At 38.4% G+C, this 20,443-nt stretch overlaps 1 protein-coding gene across 5 annotated transcripts in view; it reads left to right on the forward strand.

The window, feature by feature from the left end:
- TANGO6 (transport and golgi organization 6 homolog) overlaps positions 1-20,443 on the forward strand; it is a 192,486-nt gene that overhangs the window by 31,575 nt on the left and 140,468 nt on the right. For all 5 annotated transcript variants that reach the window (XR_011437367.1, XM_001497049.7, XM_023637189.2 and 2 more), the window contains exons 8-11: positions 11,298-11,410; positions 12,897-13,073; positions 15,929-16,061; positions 17,562-17,753. Coding sequence is in view for 4 of the 5 variants with exons in the window: in XM_001497049.7 (XP_001497099.3) it covers positions 11,298-11,410; positions 12,897-13,073; positions 15,929-16,061; positions 17,562-17,753 (615 nt within the window). In the remaining variant the exon portion in view is untranslated. The remainder of the gene's footprint in view (positions 1-11,297; positions 11,411-12,896; positions 13,074-15,928; positions 16,062-17,561; positions 17,754-20,443) is intronic.

Here is a 20,443-nt window from a genome sequence, read left to right on the forward strand (position 1 = left end):
AAAAAACAGAGTATACCCTTTACAGGGTTGACCTGGCGCACAAATATAGAATTAAATTGCTCATCAACAAAACATGACATGGTGACTTAGTACCTATAGTCCTGGGTTTTTTTAAATGCCTCATTTAGAACCTTATGAAAAGAAATATGTTTTACATATTGGTAGGCAAGGACTTTTCAGATTATAGGAAGACAAGAAATTATATAGAACAGTCTAGAAAGCAAATGTTCTGAATTAGAGAATAAGGCCCAACTAACTTTTAGAAAGATCATCTTCAGTCATGTCCCATCTAATAAATACCATGATGAAAAACTCTTAAATGGTTGGATGTGGAATGTCAGAAAGACTTGAAAGTGCTGGTACAGGTAGGACTAATTATGACTAAACTTTGGTACAAACCCCTCATAGTAGTCCTTGGAAGTTAATAAATTGCTTTTAGAGGAAAAAGAAAGCAAAACAATCTCTGGAAATGAATTTGTCTCTAAAAAACAGAGAGATACAGAAGTGGTAAATCTTGCCATTTCTCCTATTCTTGCCACCCAAATAGGGGGAAGAAACACCCCTCATAGTTCAGTGAACAGTTTGGTGAATTTAAAACCTCCTGGAGAGGCAAGCAAAACATTAGTTTGCTGTAGACACTGGATTATGCACAAGTATTGGGACTGTCGTGAAGGCAGGAAGGGCTGCAGAAGGGTAATTATTCTCTCTGCAAGGTTTTGGCAGCTCAGCTGCAGTGGGAAAACAGAGGAAATGTGTATGTTGGAGGAGAATGGTAAACACTGTGTAAAATTTAGCAACAAAGGATGTGTTGTCTTTATTAACTTTCTGCTAATACTAAATTATAGAGAACAGCTCAAAGGCAGGAAATAAAGAAAACATCTGGGATGGTTGAGTTGATCCAGCAACTCACTGGGTAACAAGAGGGTGTTTAATTTTAGAGAGGCATTTGGGAGCATTTCCTGTTCTGGTTTACTCTGTCTTCTTTTCTTTTTAACAGATTTATTGAGATATTATTCACATACCACACAATTCACACATTTAAAGCATTCAATTCAATGTTTTTAGTATATTCACAGGGTGTTGTTGTGCAACCATTACCACAATCTAATATTAGAATGTTTTTGTCCCCCTAAAAGGGTCCCATACCCATTAGCTGTCACTCCCCATTCTCCACTTTGCCCCCAGCCCTAGGCAACAACTAATCTACTTTCTGTCTCTATAGATTTGCCTGTTTTAGACATTTCATATAAATGGAATCTTATAATATGTGGTCTTTTGTAGTTGGCTTTTCACTTAGCATGATGTTTTTAAGATTCATCTATACTGTAGCATGAAGTAGTAGAGTAGTTTCCCCTTATCCATGGAGGATACGAACCAAGACCCGCTGTGGGTGCCTGAAACCGTGGATAGTATCAAACCCTATATATACTATGTTCTTTTCACTTAAAGGAAGCACTTTACGGCTTCTTTTTGGCTTATCTGAATTGCCAGCATCACCACTCTTGCACCTTGGGGCCATTATTAAGTGAAATAGGAGTTTCTTGACTATTAGTACTGTGATACTGCAATACTCAATCTGATAACCAAGAGGCCTACTAAGTGACTAACGGGGCAGTTAGCATATAAAACATGGATACACTGGACAAAGGGATGATTCATGTCCTGGGCGAGATGGAGCAGGACAGCACAAGATTTCATCATGCTACTCAGAACCTCTTGCAATTTAAAACTTTTGAATTGTTTCTTTCTGAAATTTTCCATTTAATATTTTCAGACCACAGTTGACTGCAGGTAACTAAAACCAAGGAAATTGGAACTGTGCATGAGGGGGGCCACCATGTTTCGTTCTTTTTCATGCCAAGTAATATTCCATTATATGGATATATGTACCATATCTTGTTTACCTATTATCAGTTGAGGGAAATTTGTGTTGTTTACATATTTTGCCTATTATGTACAGTTCTGCTATGGACACTCACATAAAAGTTTTTCTGTATATGTGTGTTTTAACTTCTCTTGGGTGTATGTATACCTAGGAGTGGAATTGCTGGATTATATGATAACTCTCAGTTTAACCTTTTGAGGTACTGCTGGACTGTTTTCCAAAGTGGCTGCACCATTCTACATTCCTACCAGCAATCTATGAGAATTGCAGTTTGTCCACATTCTGGCCAGCAGTTTTTATTACTTTTTTTTTTTCATAGCCATCCTAGTGGGAGTAAAGTAGTGTCTCATTGTAGTTTTGATTTACATTTCCTTAATTGCTTATGATGTTGAGCAGCCCGTCATGTGCTTATTGGCCATTTGCATGTCTTCCTTGGAGAAATTTCTATTAAGATTTTTTGCCCATTTTTAAATTGGGTTGTCTTTCTGTCATTGGTAGGTTGAAGGATGCGACTCACCCTTACCAACAGCTCTGTCCAAAAATCCTCCTCATCAGTCTCCTCTCCTCTTGATCCTCCTGTGTTCTCATCTCAGTGTGCTGTCTTACTTTAGTGTTTTAAGTCTGTTTTGTCTCAGTGCCTCACTTGACATTTTCAATTCAATGTCCTGTGTCACCTGCATTATGACAGCCACCCATGTGGCTGCCATCTCAACATCTAACTATAGAGAGCCAGTTTCGTCTTTATACATAACACTGATCAGATTGGTTATCTGATTTTTAAGACCATAGCAGAATTAGAAGTAACAAATTAGAAGTTAGTTGGGGCCGGCCCCGTGGCTGAGTGGTTAAGTTCATGCGCTCCGCTTCGGCGGCCCAGGGTTTCACCGGTTTGGATTCTGGGTGCAGACATGGCACTGCTCGTCAAGCCATGCTGAGACAGCGTCCCACATGCCACAACTAAAAGGACCCACAACTAAAAATACACAGCTATGTACCAGAGGCCTTTGGTGAGAAAAAGGAAAAATAAAATCTTTTTTTAAAAAAAGAAGAAGTTAGTTAGACTGATTAAGGCATACTGACAAGAGAATGCCAGCAGAAAAGAGCAAGAAAGGAGACAGAAAAAATACCCAAAAAGGGCATAATTTGAAAAGCAAAATATGTAGGGGCTGGTATGTTCAGTATAGTTTATTTAAGAAAGCCTATAATCCATTTTAGTAATATTTCCTTCTGAAAACATTAAAATATAAATATATTTTAACATTTAAAGGAACAAACTCTCAGTTATCCGAATGAAAAATTTATGGCAGGAACAATGACAAGGTAAGGCCTTTTTACACTTGCATCCTTCATGTACAGCAGCAAGTGGAGCAGTGTGGCTCTGGTAGGCCACGTGGAATACAGGTGTATATATAGATGCTAATTGAATTGAATTGAAAACTTGGCATGGCCGCTTGTGCTTCATCTGCATAAATAATTCTTGTTATTTCTATGTGTGTACCTTACACCTGGTAAAATTGTCTAAGCCAAAAAGGGGATATGCAGTTCATATAACTTTCACTCCAGTGGTTTCCTATTCCGTCTCCTTCTGACTCTGACTGACTGGAGCCCAATCCCTAGAATGCTTAAATTCTTTTGTCCTCCCTGGTATCAGAGGGATTAATGGTTTTTCTTTGCCTAGAGAGGTGAAGAGAGGCCTAAATTGCCTAGAAATCAGTTCTGGGTAGAGCAGGACAGGAGAATTCCAATTCTTTCTGATTTGGACATTTTCTTCCTCTTAAGAGAACTGGCCAGAATCTGATACTGGATGGGGGGATGTTTACTTTTAGTATTCCTCACAATACTTGCTGAGACTCCCTAAAGGCAGAAGAAATTTTAGGGTAAGAAAGGCTAGAAGGTGCCTAATTAGTTTATTTCCTACATTCTCATTTCCATTTTATCTCTCTGTTTCCAGATTCAGGGAGACTTGACTTTAATTATCCAAGTCTTTTTTTCCTCATCTAATCTTAATGAATTTCTAATTAAAGTTTCTGTCAGATTGGCCAGTTGACTCCTCTTTCTGAATTTTTAATTATTTTTGTAAAGTAAATTAGAATAATAGAACCTTAGAGCTGGAAGGAACTTTAAAATAATTTAGTCTAACCTCTCTTTTTTTTTTTTAAGATTGGCACCTGAGCTAACATCTGTTGCCAATCTTCTTTGTTTTTTTTTCTTCTCCCCAAAGCCCCCCAGTACATAGTTGTATATTTTAGTTGTGGGTCCTTCCAGTTGTGGCATGTGGGATGCCGCCTCAGCATGGCCTGATAAGCGGTGCTAGGTGCGCACCCAGGATCTGAACTGGCAAAACCCTGGGCCACCAAAGCGGAGCACACAAACTTAACCACTCGGCCACGGGGCTGGCCCCCTCTCTGTGTGATTTTTAGGTAACTTATTTGACACTTGAGTTGTGGGGATGAATAAGGTAGCATTCTTTAGCACGTAATGGGTACTCAAAAAGCTGTCAATTCCCTTTTGGTTCAGGGAAACTCTTTTTAAAAAGAAGACTATTTATACAATATGCTCTGAGAGCATGCACAGTGCAAAATACTATATTAGGTAACTTGCCTTGTTCTTTTGCTTCTCACGAGTCTTAATTAAGCTCAGTAAGTGCATTAGAAGTTCTGGAACACTACTATCAAAAGGATCACTGTGATATTTTAGAAGGCAGCATTTGACTAGTTGAATGTTTAACAGGGGTAAAATCAAGTTTCAGCTTGTACTGAATTTCAGTGTTAGGATTCAGTCAGCTTGATTCTGAGTAGGCTCATCATGCTTGTCTTTCTACACATGTACATCCCTTAAAAGATAAGGCCATAAATTAAGAAAACTGTTCCATTTACAGTAACGTCAACAAGAATAAAATATTTAAGAATAAATTTAACATTTGCACATGGCTGTATATTTTAATTTAGAATATTTTAACATGAATTATGTTAACTGGTCCTTATGCCAAAAGCTCGATGCCTACATTATGAACAAGGAACCTGAGACCTAGGGAGATTTAAACGTCTTAACCATGTTCACTCGCTTAATATGTGGTTTGGTGCAGTCACATAAATGGCAGAAGCAAAATTCACACCCATGTTTCCTGATTCCTGACTTCCCGGTGCTCTTTCAGCTAGTCTACAGCAGTCTCTATGGGGTGAGCTTTACAGTGTAATGAAGTCTGTGAAATGAGAAATGGAGTACATGAGGACTACTTCTGTTTTGGTTTGCTTTGCAACAGACACACATGTTTATTCTTAATACTTTTGACCATTTTGAGTCCTCTGAGTTTTTCCTTTACTTTTTATTTTAAATTCCTAGTCAATCTTTCCAGAGAAATTCAGTCCTCCAGACATTGAAGGTAGATACTGAACAAGCCACTATAATAAAATCAAGCCTTCTTTTGTTCAGTGTGCTCTCCCTTCTATGGCTGAAGTTCTACAATTCTGTTCAGTTAATTAGCACTGATTGAATAGCTTCTAGCTATAGCTTTTTTAAAAAATGAAAATACAGGGGGCATTGTAACCTCCCCGCAAAAATAGAGCTTTTGAGAAAATAAACAGCAACCTACTTTGTTCATTCATTCTTTGATCCAGTTAATCAGTCACAAAAAAATTTACCAAATGTCTATGGAATGCCAGATACTTTGCTAGGTTTGTAAATACAGAAATTATTAAGGGCTAGCTGCTGCCTTCATGGAGCTCCCAGTCAAGCAAAGAGTTACAGTAGTCTGTGATCTATAGTTAAGAGTATCCAGAAATATGCCTCTATTATTTGTTAGAGACATCCTGTAAGCTTAGATGAAGGGTTGTAAGGCTTAACTGCAGACTCCTCTTTTCGTGGCTGGATCTGTGATAAAAGGCCAAGATGCATTCAGAAAGGAATGTGGAAATCCCCAGAAAGGAAGGAGGAAATCCCGAGGCTGCCACTGGGTCATTGGTACCAGTCTGTTTCCTTGTTTTATCTGTTCTGAGATGTTATGGGGTTTTTTTGAGGAAGATTGTCCCTGAGCTAACACCTGTGCCAATCTTCCTCTGTTTTATGTGGGATGCCACCTCATTGTGGCTTGATGAGTGGTGCTAGGTCCATGCCTGGGATCCAAACCTGCAAAACCCAGGCCACCGCAGTGGAGTGTGCGGACTTAACCACTATGCCACCGGGCCGGCCCCTGTTATGTTTTTTATAGATCCATACTCACCTCTTATTTTGCCGCTCAGCCCTGTCCTACACATTTATACTGGAAAAGCCAGGGGTAAATAGGGAGGTTCAACTTTTCTTCAAAGCACCACTTTACTTACTCTCAGAGAGGCTTTTTCACATCAAAGAATTGAAAAGATACCCTGAGTCTGTCTCTGCCTTGCCTGCTTCAGCTTTCCCATCTCTTGGTATTTTGTGTGGTGATCCCTAGTTGTACAGATACCTGAAGTGACCAGAAAATCTTTCAGTTAAACAGGATTTCATCTTTAAAGTACTAACTTCAGAGCTGGTGGAAGAACAGAAAGCATGTGGGGAAGGGTTAGAAATTTGTTACATCTTGGTCAAGTTGAAGATTCAGTGTTTCAAAATTTTTGAGGTAGGGAGGAATGGTTCATTTTTTTAAACTAGTCCTACCTCTTAGTGGCTGAGGTACCAGAAAGGTATAGCAGAAAATGAGCAAAGGTGCAATCAAGTCAGGGAATGATAGATGAGACACAAAAGAGATCTTAAAGCTTGAGTAATACAACCTCTTTATTTTCCAAATAAGGAAACTGAGACTCAGAGAAGTCAATTGATTTGTATTAAGTCTCACAGCTGGTCAGTGGAAGTATTTACAAACAACCGTATGTGAAACAAACCCAATGGTTATACTGCTGAAAAAAGGAAACTTCCAAATGATATGGAACATTTTTACCAAAGGTAGAAATAATATATGAAGTGTTAGATTGTATTTCAGAACTTGAATTCCCATCCCTTCTTGCCTCCAGATGAACAGAGAAGACCTCAACTAGAAAGAGACTACATGTAAGCATCGTTGAGGAAATTCCACAACACTTGAATGTTAGGGCACAGAGATGGGGCAGTAGGGCCCTCCCCTCAGTGGCGTGGGAAACATATTACCTATCGTGCCTTCAATGCTTTCTCAGTCACCAGCCTGGTGTGGAGACTGGAACTGGCCCCAACAGTTTCCTCCATTTGTAGTATGACTTCATTGGAAGGACTGTTTTTTCTAGAGCATTTGATCATCAGTGCTGGCACCAAGAGATCACAGTTCAGCATTGGCTGAATCAGTCTAGCCTCCTGTATTCCTTTGGGTCACTAAAAATGGGTCACGAGATTGCAGATACAAGTCAATGATCTGAGGAGTCCGCAGTAAGGGGAAGTGACCAGATTCCACTTTGGGAGTGTAAGTAGAAGGTAATGTTGGATGTCAGGTGCAGACCAAACTGTTAACCTGCATTAAGTTCAGTGCAAAGCAAGAGATTGGAAGGAGGGAGCTGTCATTGGAAAGGGCTGGTTGTGGTATGGCCCTGGAGATCTACCAGCTATATAAGACTCCCAGTAGGAGGAAGAGGAAGTGGTACAGAAGCTGCTGTCCATGGTGCCACCCAGGAACTCCGGCCCTACTTTGCATAAGTTGCAGGAATGGAGTTACTAACAACCTGACAAACTGGGATCTACTGATTCTGAGAGGGGACAGCTGGGATAAAGTTGGTCTAATAGGTTAGGGATTGAAACAATGAAAATGTCATCATGCACAAGGGAAGGTGAGTATTGGGAGGCCATGGAGTACATGCTTTGTTCTTTCTAAAATTGTGGTAAAATATACATAACATAAAATTTACCATTTTAACCATTTTAATTCAGTGGCATTAAGTCCGTTCACAGTGTTGCACAACCATCACCATTGTCTAGTTCCAGAACTCTTTCATCACCCCAAATGGAAACCCTGTACCCTAAGCAATCAGTCCCCATTCCTCCCTCCCCCAACCCCTGGCAACCACTAATCTGCTTCCTCTCTCTATGGATTGTGCATGGATTTTATGTCAGACAGATCTGGGTTCATCCTGACCTTGCCATTTACTAACAGCGTTCCTTTGCTCAACTAACTTTGCCCTCTGAGCCTCAGTTTCCACAGTTTTAGAATGTGAATTGAAATGCTTAACCTGCAGGACTCTTGTGAGGATTGCTTGTATGTTAAATGTTTCGCTGAATAACCTGGTTTATTCTTGAGTAGACATGCAATAAATGATAGTTATTGTTTGCTTCATAAAAGCAATAATAGTGGGATGCCTTTAAATTGTATACTACTGTATTTAACCTGCTTATTCACCACAAATCGAGGCAACACAATTTAATCATCTCCTCTGATGGGTCCTGAAGTAGGGAATTTGACTTTTGCCTTCCAGGCTAGTTGAAGAGACGAGAGATAACTGTATATTCAAAGATGGATTATATGTTACAAGCTGTAAAATCCTATTGGAGTTTAGAGGAGAAAAGTCATTAATGGTGGCTAGATGCTTAATGAATATTTGAATTGGTGAATGAATGAATGAATGAACCGTCGAACAGTCAAATATGTAGCAGGCCTGTGGAAGAGGTAGAACTTGATCTGGATCAATTTAATAAGTACCACCTGCTTTTTATCTGCAAAACACAATCTGGTCATTAGGATGCACAGCAACCCGTAAGGTGCGTAAAAAGAAACTGGATTTTGATGATTGTTTTTAGATGGTCAGTCCAAAACTTTTGGGAAATAGATGTACTTCCATCAAGGAACTCTAAGGGAGACAGATTTGGGCTCAGTACAAGGAGGAATTTACTATTAATGTTGGAAAGGAGGTGACAATCCTGTATGTGTCAAATAGAGGCCAGTCAAGTTCTTTGAGATATCATAGAGAAGACTCATTGATTAGCTTAAGCCAAAGGACACCTTATCTCCAAATCTTTCCACTTTGAAAAAAAAAAAATCCCATTTCTCTATTCCTATCTGTGAACTAAATGGATTAATAGTTGATGGATTGATAGGAATTATTCTTAATTTCTCTCTCTTTCCACATACTCTTCCCTTCATCACTCCCTATCCCTTTAATTTGTTTTGTTTTTCTTCATCGCATTTGTCACTATCTGATATTGTATATTTATTGCTTATTTTCTGTCCCCTCACTAGAAGGTAAGCTTCTTGGAAGCAAATAATTTGTTCACCACTGTATGCCTAGCACACAATTGGCATTTGATAAACATATGGTGAACCTTTATATAAAAATAAATAACATATCTATATAAATAGCTGTACTGTCGTTTTTCTAGATATAACAGTACTTCTTCCTTGTAAGAAAATACAGAATAGTGTAAGAAGAGAATTTAAAAATTGGAGAAATTTATCAACAACAAATATACCCCTAAGAAATGTGCTTGATTGAGTTCATGTTAAATTTTGAAGTGCTTTGGCCCAATCAAGCCAGTAAATAATGGAGATTTAACTCCATCTGTTTGTTATCGGGTTTTTTTGTTTCTGTTGTACAAAAGATGCTGGTAAGGAAGGATGGCTCCATAGGGATTACCTCTGGGAACACAGAATCCAGAGCCTGAAACAATAGGCCCGCACGTTATCTGGGGGAATCTTTTTCTTACCTCCTGTAATTGGTGATATCATAATTAGGCCTGCATATTATTTCTGAATACTGCCATACAATGCACTTCATTTAGCTGGGTTTATGGAGATTAGATCATGCACAGGAAGCTGGCTCCTTGGTTATCAGGCTCCACAGAGGAGTCGGGAGGCTTAAGGAGTTGTGAAAAATTAGGGTTGATTTAAAGGGACAGGATTCTCAGGAAAAGCACAGAGATTTTTCCAGCTTGTGCCTCTATGACCTTTAGTTTCCCATAAACAGCACTGACTCTTACCTCAATATTCTCTCTGTAAATACGGGCTGCATTAAGCTTCCCTTTCCTCATCCTTTAAAATAGGGCTGCAAATACCTACTTGGTGAGATTATAATAATTTTAATGACCTAACTCTTTAAAGAATCTAACATGGTACTTGGAAGGTAAAAATCCTAGCATGCTCCTGGGGCATATACTGAGAGTGTAATCCTTGTCAGTTCCTCTTTCTTCTCCCTTTACCATCATTATCGCTGTCCACACTATCAGGCTTTAATTTATTATAACAGAATTACATTTTGAAATCCTTTTGTGTTTTTTGTTTTGTTTTGTTTTGTTTTTGAGAAAGATTAGCCCTGAGCTAACATCTGCTGCCAATATCTGCTCTTTTTGCTGAGGAAGACTAGCCCTGAGCTGACATCCGTGCCCATCTTCCTCTATTTTGTACTAACATCTGCTGCCAATATCTGCTCTTTTTGCTGAGGAAGACTAGCCCTGAGCTGACATCCGTGCCCATCTTCCTCTATTTTGTATTTGGGACGCCTGCCACAGCATGGCTTGACAAGCAGTGCACGTAGGTCCACACCCAGGATCCAAACCAGCAAACCCCAGGCTGCTGAAGCGGAACGTGTGAACTTAACCGCTGCGCCACCGGCCGGCCCCTCCTTTTGTGTTTGATTGGAGTTTTGAATAGTATTTTGCACTTCTTAGCATACTTTAAGTTATCCACCTTGAATTATTATTATTATAATTGGTTTACTTGTTTTATTCTTCCTGTTAGGTCAGAAGCAACCTGAGAGATAACAATTCTTATTCACCTTTATATTCACTACAGTGCCTAGGGCAGTATTTGATCCCAGTTGGTATTCAAACAAGTTTATTGAATCCTTTTTGAAAGATACAACTAAAAATATATAAAATAATTATTGTTAATAAAAATCATCATCCTCACTCGCTTAACACTGTGAAACCAGTGCAGATCTAGGTGCACAGTGTAATTTCTTTGAACATTTATTGAGCTGGAGAAAATAGGACATGCCCATGTGGCAGTTACATCTTAAGAGTGACAAATCTAGAGCAAGCTATGTTTTGGGTTGTTTGTTTTTGTTTTTTTCTCCAAATACAGTTTTAAGCTTTTCTATTTGGTGGTAATTGCTTATTAGTTCCTAATAGCAGAGCCTTCAGCAGTAAGATAGTTATTGTACAGATGAATAATAGACAGATTAGGAGACTCAGAGGTAGTCAAAAGTAGGAAAGGAAGGGGTCAGAAAATGGATTCATTTACGGATTTCACCTGGCAGTTCTTCAGGCTGCCCACACGAAAGGCACTGCTCCAGTTCAGTCTGCCTGTGTTTCAACTTGTCTGCCAATCTCAAATGGTTTCATTGGCCTTAGAGCTGAAATTGTTTGCCTTAGATAAGGCAAATGTTGCTTAAGATAAGACTCTAAGCCCTGCTACTAAGTACGGTGTCTGATTCCCAGTCCTCTGGCCTTGTGGTCATAGTCCCTCTCACCATTTCCTTTACCCCAGGTGTATGTGGTCGGGAATGAACCTTCAGCAGTTTTGGTGGATTCCCTGCTTCCAGTCCTAGGAGTCCTCTTTTCTCTCTACTGTTTTACCAGGCAGAGTGTGTCTCACATAAGGTAAACCATACAGAGAACCCTATTTATTTATGAACAGGGAAGTCTTTTTTGCATGTTGTTCTTGTGCTTATTTTGAATATGACTTATGCCACTTTGTAATTGTTTTTTTCTTTCAAAGGCAGGAAAACACTTGAGAATCCTCTTACTCTGCTCATCTAGAAAACAAAGAGAGTTTTGCAAATTGCAGGGGATTGGATGTAGTTTTTAGAATGACTTTCCTCAAACTCTGTCCTAGACATCAGAGACAAAATTTCTGTTTACATGTGTAAACATGCCACTGTTTGATCAGTGAGAAATACTGGAATTACAGGTCTAGGAAGGAGGAAATAGAGGCTGGATCATAACTACCTTGCGGGGAGTTAGAAATCAAGTTCAGGAAATCTGGATCTGAATGTAGCACTCTGTAATTTAGACTTGGACTTGGTGTAGGTGCTACACAGTGTTGTTTAAAATAAAGGGATTTCTTAGTCATCCAGAAAATAATCTTTTGTGTTGGAATTTAAGTAGGACTCATTTTGTATCAGCTCTATTTTCACAGCTATTTATGTTGTTTCTTCCTCCTTATAAGAGTTTATATCATTTCTAAAGTCCTGCAGAATTCTGACATTTGGTGTTTGGAAGTCTCCTACGTGTAATCTGATATACAATAATAGCACCTTCCTCGTAGGGTTATTATGAAGACTAACTGTGCATTGAAGTGTTTAGCACTGTCCCTGGCAAATAGGAAGCTCAGTAAAGGGTAGCTATCATCATTATCATTATCATTATCATGAGTGGTAAAGAAAAGTGCTCAGTCTTGCATGTTATTCAAAGCTTACATACTGCCTTCAACTCTCTAACTTTTGGTCAGCACATCGTTGTAGACCACAGCCATAACGAAAGTGACAAGAGAAAAGGCAGTGGAAGATGGAGACTATAAATGTGTGAATTTGGCTTCAAAGGACTGACCATATAATAACTCCTGTTTTAGTTTTGAAACCCAAGACCTCATACATTATCATGACCTCATCAGAGACTGAGAAGGAAGAAGCAAACTTTTATTTCATTCCTCTCCTAGTTGATTGGCACAGATAAAAGGGGATGAGGAATTAGCATCCTCATGCTGATTCTTGGTCACCAGCTGTTGGTCCCATTGATAGTATATGGGTTTATCAGTGTAAACTTTCTTTCACAGTGCCTGATCCAAAGGCAGTGGGTACGCTTGGAATTCCAAAAAAAAGAAAGAAAATCATGTGGGGCTCATGTGTCATATCAGGGTTGCTTCTAGAGCCAAAGATTAGTCAGTCACTCTTTGAATATCAGGACGTTTACATTCTAAAATTCACAAAAAGCATACTTTCCACTCCTGAATTTCAGTAGTGCTAGGTGGTTGTGCCAGCATTTAGAATGTAGTGGAACCTGATAGCCTTTCTTTCTTTCTTTTTTTAATGTGAGCTGGTTAGATGACTAAGATGGCAAGCTCATTTATAACTGCTTTTTCTGCCAGGTCACTTTGCGAAGAGATCTTATTGTGGATTCTGGGGAAGCTGGAGAGGAAGAAGGCGATTGCTAGCCTGAAAGGATTTGCAGGGTTGGACAAGTCTATGCCCTCTCTCCATTCTCTGTGTCACTTTAGAGCTGCCACTCAAGGTGGCGTTATGGTTACCATCAAAGAGCCCATTTGGTGAGTCCACCCATCCTTTACTGCCTCTCTTCAGATTTAATTGTGCCCCAAAGGCCATTCTGTGTCTGTCCACTAAGGGGCGCTGATAGAAAGGAAACCAGAAACTCAAGTGGCTGAGGGGCTGCTATTTATAATCTCTGAGTGAAATGTGAGCCTTAATTCTCCAGGTTTTTCCTAGATGCTAGTTAATAGTAGGTACAGTTTACTGGAGCCTCACAGCTCTGCATCACAACAAGCCCACCTAGTTCACAAAGTCTTTGCCAGTGAATCAGAGTAATGGGCAGACGCATGTTCACCATAACACCATAACAATCCAGTTCTCTTTCTGACTCTCAAAATGACATATGTGTGTTCAGAGTCAGATGTATTCCTAAGGGAAATTGTCTGATAGCTATTTTTTTATGGCAATTTTATGATGACGGTTTGTTTCTCCTAAGGATTGATTAGAAGGTGCTTAATAAATGAGAGTGGAATGGATAATTTATTTCTCCAACTTCTCACAAGTGTATTTTAAATTATTTCCACTTTCTGGGTGATATGTGTAGATGTTATTACCTCTTACAAGAATGAAGTTCTTGTTGATCAGAGTCCGTAGTATTTAACTGGTGGCAGCTGCTCTACTTAGATTTCACATCACATTCAAAGCACTGCTGTTTGTTAAAGTATTTAAATTTAATTTTTTAATTCATGGTTAACTTGTTAAAGTTTTAAAATACTCTTTCAATGTGATGGACTTGAGGAAAATAGAAAAAACACATTGGTTACAAACAGAATTATCAGCACAAACTCAAGCTACTAATTTACTGCGTGTTCTTGAGCATTAGTAGGTTTTCTGGTTATAACTATGCCCCTGAGCTGAAAAAGCTTAAAATTGGGGGGCATGTTTATTTCAAAAACGCTTTGGAACAGTTTAACCTGGGACCGTTTTAGTGACTATATAGAGAATTTTACAGTATTTAACTTACCAGGAGTTAAAACTTACTGCTAGCTTAACAAGGCTTTCGTGCACTTTTTAGCACATGTATGTCGAAATCAACACTTCTTATTGAAACTATAATTTCTCTTCATGGTAGGAAAAAGTGAATAAGCAGTGACTGAATGCATCTCCATTCACTCCAGGAAGCAATGGCTCCTTAACCTGAGGTCTCTACATGGACATCTAGGGGTGTATAATCCCCTTGAAATTATACCTGAGAAGTTTTTCTATATGCAAACATGGATTTTTTTCTAAAAATTGGATCTGTGACTCACTAGATACTTAAAACACTCCATGTTTCCAAAAAGTTGACACTTACTATACCAAAGAAATGTGTGTGTGTGTGTGTGTGTGTGTGTGATTTATGATTTGTTCTAAAGATCCTGCTCATGGTGCTAGTCCCCCAGTGGCAGGGTCAGTATTGCCGCTTGGTCTGTATCACCACTTGCCTTCACTCTACCATTCTGACCAGCAGCACTGGTTATCAATAAAAGGCTCATTTAGAGAAACTCTAAAAGAGCCTCTCAGATTTCACGATCTTTGGATCTAGAATTTTTACTTTTCCAGAACTAAATATACCTATTTGCAGTTGACTCTTTATCATTGAAATTTTAAGAATGAATAAAATATTGTATCTTAAGTAATTGTTGTCATGTCTTTTTTTAAAGAGTATTTTAATACAGTACTTCGTTTTGACAGTCAGGATGGTTCGCAGAAGCTAGAAGTGACGTTTATCCATTTCAGCTTTTCTTCTAACATAAAATATGATGGAGATAACATGACTTATCTGAAGGACTCTGGACGATTCTGGGATAATATAGGAAGTACTCCTAAGCTTAGTTTAATAGGTTATTTATTCTACTAGAGGAGTATAAAGGCTATGTTGTTAGTGAACTGGCAAATTGGGACATTCTGCCCAATGAGATAGTCTGTCAAATTAACTTTAATAATTGTACTTTTCAATAAGATGAAGCAAGATCTTTCATTTTTTTCTCAATTTAGTCTGAAAAAAATTTTATTCTTTCCTTGATCAAAAAGTAATACACGTTCTTTGTATAATACAAAAAAAATAAGGAAGAAAACGAAAATCAACCACTATCTTGATCACTGTTTACATTATTTTAATGTTTTGTTTTCTAGTACATCACCTGTATCTTTGTATTTGTTTACATGATATAGTATAATAATATTGTATCTTGGAATTATAGCTAAAAGTCTTAGTACCTTATGAGAAGTTTCTTGAAACTTTTTGCAGAAATCATAGCACTGTTTTCAATAATTTAGCCACATTTTATTACTTGGAAATTGGGTTATTCAGTTTTCTGAAGCTGTAAGCATTTTTGTAACTCAACTAATTGGTTCTTATTAGTTGAGATTGACTGAATCTCCTCCTACAAATATCATGTCTTTTTCCGCTGTCCATAACCCTTCAGTGGCTCGTTGAAAAAAAGTCCAAATTCCTTCCCATGGCATCCATGGCCCTCTGTAATCTGGCCTTGCTTTGCAGCCTTCTCTTTCTCTGTTCTTCTTCAGGAACCCAAACATCTGCATACAATGTATGCTTTGATTCCTTCTTGTTTTTACAACTTACTGAAATAATAGTAATTCCTAAACATCCATCTTAAAAGCCTCTTTCTTCGTGAAGGTTTTTCCCCATCTGAGCAAATGACTATGCAGGACATGATAGCCTAGCTTCTGAGAATAAATACTTTTTCAATGTAGAGAGAAGGAAGATAATTTAAACAAAATTTCGAGATCTTTCTAATGATTTGCTGTGTGGAAATAACATATTACTTTAGAAGATTATTAGTGGGATTTCAGAAAAATAATGTTTCTGGGTGATAAAACTTACCAAGATAAATGTTACCCTGCATTGCAGTGATGAAGATGAAGATGAAGCCCTGTATCAAAAGGTGTCTTCAGAGCAGTGGCAGGTAGAGCATCTCGGGGACTTGCTGTCCCTCTGCCAGGAATGTGGTTTGGCGGGCGACTTCTTCATCTTCTGCTTGAAGGTAAGAACTACATGTAGTTCAGGGTCAGCTTTATTCTGGGGTAGTACCAGGAGCCCCTTTGAATTTTCAAGGCAGTCATAATTTTAGGTCCTAAAATTAGGTGCTAATTTAGGAGACGTAATCAGAGGACATAAGAGTAATTTACTTTTTAGTAGCATTTGTTTTGGTAAAAAGAAACTTACCTTCAGCAATACACATATGGTCAAACTACTTTCCAACATAATCTCCACTGAAATTTTAAAGATGACCAAAGCAGAAGGAGTGATCTATGAAAGGGTTAATCTTTGCTCTGTGTTGACAGTAAGAACTCTTTTGAAGTTAATAGCAGGTTTTACAGCTATGGAGTAATCCCTTATCCTTTCTGACTGTTGTTTTGTCAGGTATTTGGAAAGGAGATTTAGCCAGTCCTGCCTCTCTCACTTCATCTTGTAGCCACTTGAAACCTTTTCCGGGTTTGTTTCATACTGCTGGTGGTTGTGCTTCCTTTTGCCCTAATCTTGACAGTAAATTGTACCCCGTACTGTTACTCTTTATTTGCACTGTTTGAGACCGTAAACCAGATGATCTCTGATTCCCTGTCCTCCAGCTCTGCCTTCCCCATTATTTTCTCTAAATAAAGTATGTAAGAGAATGTCTGTGGAGTTTAAGGTTGGTGTGGGTGAGGGAGAATGCAAGGAGGGTATCAGAGCTAGCACTTCTAGAATTTGAAGTAGGGAGTACTTTTTGATGCTTTCTCACCTCCCACCTCCATCACCCTGCCCAGCCATTCATTGTAAATAACATTCCAAGAAGATATGCTCTTAATCGGATAATTTTTTAAAAGTTTGTTTAAAAAACAAAAGATCAAAGGGCTTTGCTTTAAACCAAGATCTCTCCACCTTGGCACTTTGACATTTTGAGCTGGGTAATTTTTCGTTGGGCAGTGGGGGAGCTTCCTACGCGTTACAGGATGTTTAGCAGCATCCCTGACCTCTAACCACTAGAGGCCTGTATCAGCCCCCAATTATGATAAGCTAAAATGTCCCCAGACGCTGCTAAATGCCCCCTGGGAAGCAAAATTGCCCAGGCACATTTGGGAACCACTGCTCTAAACTATCAGTTACTTTGGTAACACATTAATTGTTAAGTAACTTAACATTTTCCCTTCCCAAGGAAATTGACAATGTGAAGGGTAGGGAGAAAGCCTACAAAACCCACAGTAATAAATTACTTATTAGTAGAAGTTTAGTTCTAAATATCTTAGGGAAGGAGGGCTGTGGTACTTAAAGCATCTAAGTCTCTTAAAAGGCTTTGGAAATGTTATATGGCCTCAGTTCAAGGAAGGCTTGTGGCAGAGATCGTAAAAGCACTGATAAAGTAAGTTGTCTGTCAAACTAGTTCTATGTGTGTGTGTATTTTTTTATTATGAAGTTTTAAATTTTCAAATAGTTTTCTAGCTGGTTTTGAAGCCTTAGTTCTACAGGCTTTTTCTTCACTATTTCTTTTCTCCCATGCTGATAGGAATTGACACATGTGGCTGAGGAAAATGAAGCAGAGTTTAAAATGAAGCCTTTCTCCAGCAAAAGCCTCTTGGAACTAGCGCAGCACCACACTCTTCTTGTGGAAGGCCAGGAGCAGAAGCTGCTGGTCCTCCAGCTGGTGGCTGTCCTGTGTGAGAGAATGTCTGAGCAGATATTCACGAACATCGCTCAGGTCAGTGGCTGCCACGTTCCAGATCCCAGCCTCGGGGTATTTGTCTCTTTTGGTTTCTTTACATTATTTTTAAAAAACGTTCAAGAAGTGTTACTCAGAGTGTGCTTTGATGACACCTGCATCAGTGTTACCTGAAATGGTGGTTAAACATGCACATTACTGAGCCCACACCAGACCAAGAGAATCAACACTTTCTTCATAGGTCCTGGGGATCCGCATGTGCAATAAGCTCCTGAGGTGATTCTCATGCACGTCAAACTTTGAGAACTATTTTAAATATTTTATGTTATATCACAATGATTTTAAACTTTTGGTGCAAATAAAACCATCTGGGGTCTTTTTCAAAATAGTGATGCCCGGTCCACTTTTAGAGTTTCTGATTCAGCATGTCTGCATTAGAGCCTGGGCATTTGCATTTTCTGGAGCTTTATGGATGATTCTAATGTGCGTCAAAAGTTGAGAATGGTTAGAAATTCAAATTTGAAAAAAATCACTAATGATAATAAGATCACCTTGAATTTTATAGGTCCTCTGATTCACAGCTTGTCTCCACAACAGGCTGTGAAGTTTTAAAATGTTTTTTAAAATGCTTTCAGAATAGAGTAACTATGTGAATCAGTGCCTGAATTTTGTTGGTTCAGACATTATTTTTATCAGCTTTTTCTTTAATAGGAAATAAATGTAATAAAGCATAGGCAATGAAGTCGCCATATTTTACCACTTTACCAAAATTAGTTGTTGCTTGGTTGGTGAATAGTCAGTTGTAAGATGGTATGATTGTCACGCTTAAATCTGATTCTCTAGCTCTTTGTATCATCCCCATTGTCATCTGCCTTCGGGTGTTGCTAAGCAGCATTTCACTGTAGCTCCTGCTGCGAAAATTTGCAGCTGCCTGTCGGCTCTGACTTATCGTGCCTGTTTAATGAGAATTATGTTCATGATTTCTTTCCTGGGCTCTTATTCCTTCAGTTCACTGACCCTGTGTTACTCAGTAGGGTGATTTGTTTCTCCTGTGTTTATATCATTCCCTAAAGACTTTTTCACCCAGACCTTGTGTTTTTGTCTCAGGATGCTGGTTAAAAGGGGAACTGGTCTAAAAGCTGATATGACTTAAGCTTTTGCACTTATCTCCCTTTACTCCTAATTAAGGAACAATGGTGTTAGGCTGATGCAAAAGTGATTTGTCCCATTAAATTATCCTTCAGCTAAGGTTAAAATTTATCAGGACAAAAGAAACCACAAAGAAATATTAAATTGCATTTAGTAGTCTTAGTGCTAGTGATAATTTTAATATGTTTTTTGAAACATACACACATGAGGATAAATTATAAGTAATTTTGTTAATATCATTAGGAATCAAGATTTTCAGCATAAGAAAAAGAGTTAGAAATATAAAATCAAAGAACTTGAGTAAAAACTCTATAATATTGAATTTCAATGGGGAGTGTTAGTGTGAACTAATGATGTATTTTTCTCTTTTTAAAAAATAGGTGTTTCCTAGCTCGGTCCACTGTCAATGCCAAGAAGCAATGACAACCTAGTAGCAATAGGCATCCTTAGTGCCAGATTATAGTTTCTAAATTCCACTTCCTACTAAAAGAACACAAAGCTCATTGGATTAAAGGGTAGTTCAGGTCTGGGGCAGGAATTATACACTATAAGCCTCAGGGCATCTTGTTGTGCCTGAATGCAAGGAAGTTATGTGAGATTAATTGGGTCGTGTCAGTACCACTCAGGAGGCAATTTGAAGGGTCTCCTATTGGCTGGCCATAGATAGGACAGTTTGAGCATTAAAAAGGATAATACCTGCAATGGATTGAAACACAAAAACAAACCCAAAACGTGAACCTGAATCTAATCAAGGAAACTCAGGATTAGAGGAGCAAGTTAATGCCATGAGGAAGCCATTGGCCAAATCCAAAATGTGGGAAATTCCATTGTACAAATGATCTAGTTTCTTCATTAAATGAGTGGCATAGAAAAGTGGCAGGGCTGTTGTAGCTTAAAAGGAACTTCAGAGACATCAACCAAATGCAATGTGTGGATCCTGATTCAAACAAACCAATTGTATGAAGACATTTTTGCAACCAGGTATTAGAAGATATAGGGAATCTTTATTGAGTGTGATCCTAGTATGGTAGTTATGTAAAAACAAATCTCCTTATTTGTTAGAAATGCATATTGAAGTATTTATGGATGAAAGATTAAAAATTCAATAAAGTATGTTGGCAGATGGCATATCAGTAGTATTTACATAGCATTTACATTGTATTAGGTGTTACAAGTAATCTAGAGATGATTTAAAGTATATGGGAAGATATGTGTAAGTTATATGCAAATACTGTGCCATTTTATATAAGGGATTTGAGGATCCTTGGATTTTGGTATCCGCGGGGGGGTCCTGGAAGCAATCTCTTACCCTCTCATACCGAGGGACGACTATCATTGGCAGAGTAGAAGTGGTTCTATAATGGTGGGGTGTTTTTTCCTACACTAAAATTTTTTTTAATGTAAGTAACACATGCCCATTGTAAAAACGTTTAAACAACATAGAAGTTCAAAATTTAAAAAGTAGAGACTTCTGATTAAAGATGGTATATCGGACACGTGTGTTTATCTGTTCCTTCCAGAAACCATAGGGACCAACAGAGCAAGAGAAAATAGTAGATAAAAGAGAATAACAACATTTA

The sequence above is a fragment of the Equus caballus genome, chromosome 3 (genome assembly GCF_041296265.1).
Source record: "Equus caballus isolate H_3958 breed thoroughbred chromosome 3, TB-T2T, whole genome shotgun sequence".
NCBI lineage: Eukaryota > Metazoa > Chordata > Mammalia > Perissodactyla > Equidae > Equus > Equus caballus.